We start from the raw sequence: 6,984 nt of genomic DNA on the forward strand, positions 1-6,984 counted from the left end.
TTATTGGAGTATAGTTGATTTACAATGTTGTGTTTCTGCTGTATAGCGAAGTCAATCAGCCATATGTATACATATCTCCACTTTTTTTTTTTTTTTAGACTATTTTCCCATATAGGCCATTACAGAGTATTGAGTAGAGTTAGAGATTGCAGGCTTTCATTCAGCAGATGCTCAGCACCTGCTCTGTGCCCGGCCTTGTGCCGAGGATGCTGGGGACACAGCAGTGACCAGGCCCCTTCTCCCACGTCCACCCCCCAAGCCCCGGGGATCACAGTGGGAGGGACAGACCCATCCCCAGAGAGCGGTGACCTGGTGTTAGACAGGACTGGGATGATGGGGCCCATGGGGTGGCGGAGGGCTTCCCGGAGGGGAGGGATCACTGAGCTCAGAGCTGAAGTACTTGGAGGGCATGAAGAGGTTTCAGGCGGCGGGAACACCACGGTCAGTGGTCTGGCCGGTGGTATCTGAGGTGGGCCGGAGGGCAGCTCGCGGGGATGGGGCGAGAAGCCAGCGCGAGGCTCTTAGCACGGCTGTTCACCCATAGGTTCCGTGGACAGCAACTGGATCGTGGGCGCCACTCTGGAGAAGAAGCTCCCACCCCTGCCCCTGACGCTGGCCCTCGGGGCCTTCCTGAATCACCGAAAGAACAAGTTCCAGTGTGGCTTTGGCCTCACCATTGGCTGAGCCCCTCCTGGCCCCTGCCTTCCACGCCCTTTCTCCTTCAGAACCCACCTCCCCCTCCCCTTGCCACGGAGGGGAGACCTGAGCCCCCCTCCCCCTCCCTTCCCTCCTCCTCGGGGGTCAGGGGGGCAGCGGAAAAGAGGGGACCCATCACCCCCGCAGCTGGCGGGGGGATCCTGGAACCACAGGCGCGTCAGGATTCGGAGTACCAGGGGCGGCGTGCCCGGTGGGCCTGGGGTCCAGGAAGGGATTCTGGAATCTAGGGGCGCACGGGATTCTGAGCACCAGGGGCAGAGGTGGCCAGACAACCTCAGGGAGGTGTTGGGGTGTCCCCATGCCCCAGAGGGCCCTGGGCCCAGCCCCGAGGGGGCAGCAAGAAGAGGAGCTTCCCCATCCCCAGTCACTCCACCCCTGCCCGCTTTCCCATCCACCCTTCGGTATAAATCATGTTTATAAGTTATGGATGAACTGGGACATTTTACAAAAAAAAAAAAAAAACCTACAAAAAATATACATGGAAAAAAAAGAAATGGGATGCGTCTGTTTTCCTCCACGTGTCTGTGGTCCATTTGGCCTGTTCCGTTTAGTCTGACCTCCCACAGTGCCTGGCGGGGGGCAAGGGAATCAAGTCCCTGGCCGGAGCCCAGACCAGAGAGGGGAGGGGCCTGGCCAAGGATCACCCAGCCTCCCTGTGACCTTCCCTACAGGGCCATCATGGGCCTTCCCTCCCCAGGAGGGCATGGTCTTGTGGTCACTCAGCTTGGCCTGGCCAGCATGGCTGCAGAGGACTTTGTCCCTGTGAACTGAAGCAACAGGGGTGAGGCTGTCTCTGGGTGCAGGGGTGGGGGCGGCGAGCTGGGACTCCGGGGTCTTTCCAGGTTCCCAAAGGGGCAGGGGATGAAGGGGTGTGAGGACTTTCTGATAGGAAGGTCAGAGCTTCCAAGAAGCTTCAGGAAGCGTTCAAGCACCTGGATGGAGAGAGTTCAGAATCGGTCACTCCTGCTCTAGGCAGACTGACACCCCTAAGCCCTCGCCAGACAGAGGAACCGAAACCCCGCCTCACACACTGGGGAGGGAGGCCGCTGACCTGACCCGTGATGAGCCGTCAGGGCCCAGAGACCACCCCACCAGCTCCCTGCCAGCGCCTGCTGAGCCCCAAGCAGACAGGCCCGGGCCTGGCTGGCACTGGGGCTCCCTTCCTGGGAGCAGGCATCCAGCCTCCCCTGACCCCATGGCGTCCAGTGTTTCCACCCCCTCAAAGGACCAGGAGTGAATCCCAGCTCCTCCAGTTCGTCCACTGTGGCTTTACCATCCACCTCAATCCTGAATCTCGTCTCAATTCTGTTTCCCATCTGTGTATCAGCTGGGGTTCATGCCACAGAGGTGCTAAGGAGGGAGGGGACAGTAAGCGCCCACTGTGGCCCATCACAGAAGTTAACGCCAACTCAGGGCCTGCCGTTTGCCAGGAACTGCTCTCTGTACTTCCTACATAGAGTAGCCTGTTGCTTCGCCGAACGATGGTGTTAGGTGCAACTGTTTTCCCGGTTTTGTGGACCAAGAAACTGGATGTTCAGAGAGGCTAGGTCATTTACTCAAGGTCACACAGATGGCAACCGGCAGAGCCTAGATTCAGGCCCGGACAGTTTGGTTCCGGAGTCCACAGTCCTAACCAGGCAACACGAATGCTTCAAGCCCTGCGGAAGGTACAGCATGCAGGCGATTCCTGGAATCCACGATGCTTGTGTTGGGGAGAAATGCTGGGTTTTCAAGTCTCAAATGGGGAAGGTGACTCAGGGAGGCATTCACCTGTGCCCAAGGTCACAGCCCAAGAGGGAGCTAGGGTTAAAACCCAGGTTTCACTCTCAGAGCCTGGGCCTTTAGCAGATGCCTTACACTGTCCCCAGAACTCCCATCCCATTTCTGTCTGGGCCTCCAGCTTCCTTCTCCCGCAACCCAGAAATCCCAGACGGCGCACCCGCTCCTTCCTCTGACCCAGGATTTGGGGCCCCCAGCCCTCTCCTCAAATTCTATTCATCCAACCGCTGGAAAAGAGAGGGATGGGGAAATGGGTGTTCTGGACAGCTGCCTGCTCCCTCCCCTTCCATGCCCAGCTCCCCGCCCCCAACTCACCCACCCACCAGAATGGAGGAAGGCGCCTGAGTTACTGGGTGAGATGTCATCTCTTTTCACGGAGGCTGGGAGTGGGATCTGCTAGCCTCCAAGCCCCACCTCCCTCCGCCTCCCTGCTGTGTGTGAAGGGGGAGGACAGCCCACCTCGTGACCTGACGGGCTGGCCCGGCTTGCCCTAGATCCGGAGGAGTGGGCGGAGCAGGGGGAGCCCTATAACTGGACGAACCTGGGATCCCTGACTCCTACTCAGCCCCGGAGGAAGCGGAGGACACCGTTCCCCAGGAGCGGGTGAGAAGCAGAGTTGGGGGCACGAAGTCCAGCTCAGGGCTTCTGTGGGGGACGGGCTGGGGGTGCAGGGCGGGGAGGAGGAGGTGGCCGTCCTACGCAGGAGCAGGGGATGAGGCCAGAGGCAGGGGACTGGACCTAGAAGAAGGGTGGGCAGCAGGGGCATCCCGTCTGGGCTGGAAGGTGGGGTCAGGGGGGCAGCTGGACCTGTAGGAAAACCAGACGAGCCATAGCAAGAGCCCACCAATTGTCACTGTCGTTTATTGAGCACCTACTGGGTGCCCCCATCATCCTGAGATCTCCGTTAATGGGAGGCGCAGGGGTGGCGGCGACCAGGGGTGGCGGCGACCAGGGGTGGTGGCAGGGTAGCTAGAGCGTCGGTTGAAGGACTTTTAAATGAAGATTAAATTAGCGAATATGTGGAAGATACCGTTTAGATGTGAAGTTGGAGCTTAGAATGTGAAGGTACAATGAGGAATGCGAGGTTGGAACTTAGAAAGTCCAGTTGGGGCTCACAGGGAACTGCGGGGCGGAGGGGAGGGTGGGGTGAGTGGAATTTGAACCCTGGGAGAGAGGGATAGAATTTTTGGCAGAGACCGACCTGAGGATGGGGAGATAGGAGAAGACAATGAGGGAATTAAATAGACAATGAAGGGGCCGGGCCGCTTGGTAACTATTTGTGATTGGATTAGGCTGATGCAGATATGGAGTGCTAGGCTTTGAAGGCCGAGACCTGATGGGGCGGGGCTCTGAGTGGGAGGAGTCCCCACTGCTGTTGAGTGACAATGTCTCCCTCCCCCAGGTTGGCCAATCGCAAGCCAGAAAATGAAGGTTCTGTGGGTCGCCTTGGTGATCACGCTCCTGGCAGGTATGGGGGCGGGGTTTGCGTAGGGTCCTTGCCCCTCCCCCTCCCATCCTCAGCTGTACCCCTTGCCCTCTTCCCGTCCGTGGGTCCCCTCTTTTGCTGGTCTATCTCCCCAGGTCTGAGGTCTCTGACATTCATTCGTTCTGAGCAGCTGTTTTTTTCGCTCTGAGCCTCAGTTTCCCCATCCTTAAAATGAGAGTTGTAACAGTTTCTAATCCACTGCTGTCAGGCAGGTAATGAGCAGCAGTTAAGTGTCAGCTGCGATTAGTTTTATTCTCCATCACCCCAGCATGGCGGTGCATGGTACACACAGTCAATGCTTGCCAAGTGATTAAAACAAGCTGGGCGTCCCTCCACCCGCTCCCGGCCCACCAGTGTGCTCTGATGAACCCCACTAGCCTTTGTGGAGCACCTACTCTGTACCAGGTACTGTGTGCCTGGAGGGGACAGAGGAGGACCCTGACTGCTGTGAACTTGCTCCGTGCAGGATGCCAGGCAGAAGAAGTGAAGCCAGCGCCGGAGCCCGAGGTGCAGCTGGGGCAGGAGTGGCCCGGGTGGCAGGGCAGCCAGCCCTGGGAGCAGGCGCTGGGCCGCTTCTGGGATTACCTGCGCTGGGTGCAGACATTGTCTGACCAGGTGCAGGAGGAACTGCTCAGCACCCAGGTCATTCAGGAACTGACGTGAGTTGCCCCTGCCCTGGCCCCTGGCCCTCGTGGTGGGCAGTGCGTTCTGGACCCTCAGCCTCCAGTGGTCTGGGTTTCTTTCTGTCCCCATCACCAACTCTTGGTGGTCTGGATCTCTCTTCGCTTCCTGCTTTCTTTCCCTTTTTAGCTCCTGGCTTTAGCTCTCTCTGATTCTGCTTTTCGACCCTTCCTGTCTCTGGCATGTTCCCCTCCATCTCTCGACCCATCACTGTAGCTCAGGATCCCTATTTCTCTCTCTTCCCGCCCATGCTCCCTCCTTCTCACCCCTCAGGGTGCTGATGGATGAGACCATGAAGGAGGTGAAGGCCTATAGGGAGGAGCTGGAGGAGCAGCTGGGCCCCGTGGCCCAGGAGACGCAGGCGCGTGTGTCCAAGGAGCTGCAGGCAGCGCAGGCCCGGCTGGCCTCTGACATGCAGGACGTGCGCGGCCGCCTGGCGCAGTACCGCAGCGAGGTGCAGGCCATGATGGGCCACACCACCGACGAGCTGCGTGACCGCCTGGCCTCCCACCTGCGCAAGCTGCGCAAACGGCTGCTCCGCGACGCCGAGGACCTGCAGAAGCGCCTGGCCGTGTACCGCGCAGGGGCGCTCGAGGGCTCAGAGCGCAGCGTGAGCGCCATCCGCGAGCGCCTCGGGCCCCTGGTGGAGCAGGGCCGGGCGCGGGCCGCCACCGTGGGAACCCTGGCCAGCCAGACGCTGAGGGAGCGCGCCGAGGCCTGGCACCAGAAACTGCGCGGGCGGGTGGAGGAGATGGGCACCCAGGCCCGGGACCACCTGGAGGAGATGCGCGAGCAGCTGGACGAGGTGCGGGCCAAGGTGGAGGAGCAGGGCACCCAGATGCGCCTGCAGGCGGAGGCCTTCCAGGCCCGCCTCAAGAGCTGGTTCGAGCCCCTGGTGGAAGACATGCAGCGCCAGTGGGCTGGGCTGGTGGAGAAGGTGCAGCTGGCTATGGCCACCAGCTCCACCTCTGCGCCCAGCGAGAATCACTGAGTCGCCCGCGCATCCCCCTGGGAGGCCCCACTCCCGCGCCGGCCCCACGTCCCCCCAGCCTACAGGAGGCCCTGTCCCCGCCCCAGCTGTCCTCCCGGTGGGCCCTAGCTTAATAAAGGTTCGTCAAGCTTCACGGCAGCTGCTGGGCGTCCGTGTGTGATTTCTCACAGCTCAAGCCTCAGTTTCTCGTTCCTGCCCCACGCCGGCCAGGCAGCGCTCCGTCCTGCCCCCGCCGCCTGTGTGTGTCCGTTTCTTTGTCTCTTCGAAGTCTGTCTTTGCTACCCTCTGCCCCTTTCCGAGTCTCCTTTTTTCTTCCATCTCTGCTCACAACTGCCCACTCTCTTCCCTGCCCCTCTTACCCTTCTGTCTCTGAGACGTGGTTCTGGTACCAATCCACCGATGGGTTAAACCCTACGGTTGCCTCTGACTACGGTGGGCAAAGAAGCAACGCCTCTGAGGGACCTCCCTGGCGGTTCCGGTGGTTAAGGGGATGCGGGTTCGAACCCTGGTCGGGGAACTAAGATCCCACATGCCCGCGGGGCACCTGAGCCCCGTGCTCCACGGTGGGATCTCCCACGTGAGGCGATGAAGACCAGCCCAAAATAAAACTAATTAATTCATATTTTAAAAATAAAAAAGCAACCTCTCTGAGCCTCCAGTGGCCCAGCTTCACGGTATCTGCTTCACAGCCTTGTGACTCAAAAGACCTAAGATCGCTGTCATTGACTGTGAACCACTTTCACTTTTTTTTTTTTCCACTCTCATTCTCCCTCCTGTCTCATCTAATTGGGCTTTCTTCCCTCTCCTGGGCTTTGTGTCCGTCCTGCTGTCCCAGACAGAGAGGCTTCGTTTATCCGGCTTCCTCTTTTCCTCCACCTCTATCTTTTATCTCTCCCTCCTCTAGTTTCTCTTGCCCCTGGCCCTGCTTATTTCTTTTTTCCCTTCTTCATCCGGGTTCGTCCTTGCCACCGTTTTGTTGCATGTGGACCCTCTGTCTTTCTCCCCTCATTCTTGTTCCTTCTCTCCTCCGGCTGGTTGGTTAGCCTCTGGCCTACCCTGACAAGCCTACTGGGTGCTGGGTTCAGGCTGCCGAGAGAGGCACACTCGGCGAGGGTCTGCAGCAGGCCCCTTGGCGTTTAGGGCTGGACAATCCAGTTGGAAATTGACACACAGAGAAGCGTGGCTGGAGCCTGGAGATGCAGGGCGCTCTCCCCTTCCACGTCCTCAGTTCTCCAAGGAACAGAACAAGGTTCCCATCACAGGGACGGGCCAGGACTTGTATCTCCCAGGCCGACCTCTGCCTGCTTCGGCTCCAACACACTGCACTCCG

The 6,984-nt window shown here is 59.4% G+C and overlaps 1 protein-coding gene across 2 annotated transcripts; it reads left to right on the plus strand.

Annotated features, from left to right (window-relative positions):
• Window positions 1-3,036: 3,036 nt before the first annotated feature.
• Window positions 3,037-5,792, plus strand: APOE (apolipoprotein E). 2 transcript variants are annotated; one of them, XM_007101265.3, is made up of 4 exons: window positions 3,037-3,099; window positions 3,899-3,964; window positions 4,449-4,641; window positions 4,937-5,792. In XM_007101265.3, exons 2-4 carry the CDS (start codon window positions 3,922-3,924, stop codon window positions 5,652-5,654), a joined length of 954 nt encoding a protein of 317 aa, XP_007101327.1. In that variant the 5' UTR covers window positions 3,037-3,099; window positions 3,899-3,921; the 3' UTR covers window positions 5,655-5,792. The 2 variants fall into 2 exon arrangements, with proteins under 2 accessions (XP_007101327.1, XP_054935284.1); XM_055079309.1 differs by lacking the exons at window positions 3,037-3,099; window positions 3,899-3,964 and having other exon boundaries at window positions 4,346-4,641.
• Window positions 5,793-6,984: the final 1,192 nt, after the last annotated feature.

Source organism: Physeter macrocephalus, chromosome 17, assembly GCF_002837175.3.
Source record: "Physeter macrocephalus isolate SW-GA chromosome 17, ASM283717v5, whole genome shotgun sequence".
Classification (NCBI taxonomy): Eukaryota; Metazoa; Chordata; class Mammalia; order Artiodactyla; family Physeteridae; genus Physeter; species Physeter macrocephalus.

Bases quoted from the DNA above. Each gene is read 5' to 3' on its own strand.
- APOE (XM_055079309.1), top strand. From the start codon at position 4,346: ATGAACCCCACTAGCCTTTGTGGAGCACCTACTCTGTACCAGGTACTG. The intron at 4,642-4,936 runs GTGAGTTGCCCC...CTCACCCCTCAG, and splicing joins CAGGTCATTCAGGAACTGAC to GGTGCTGATGGATGAGACCA.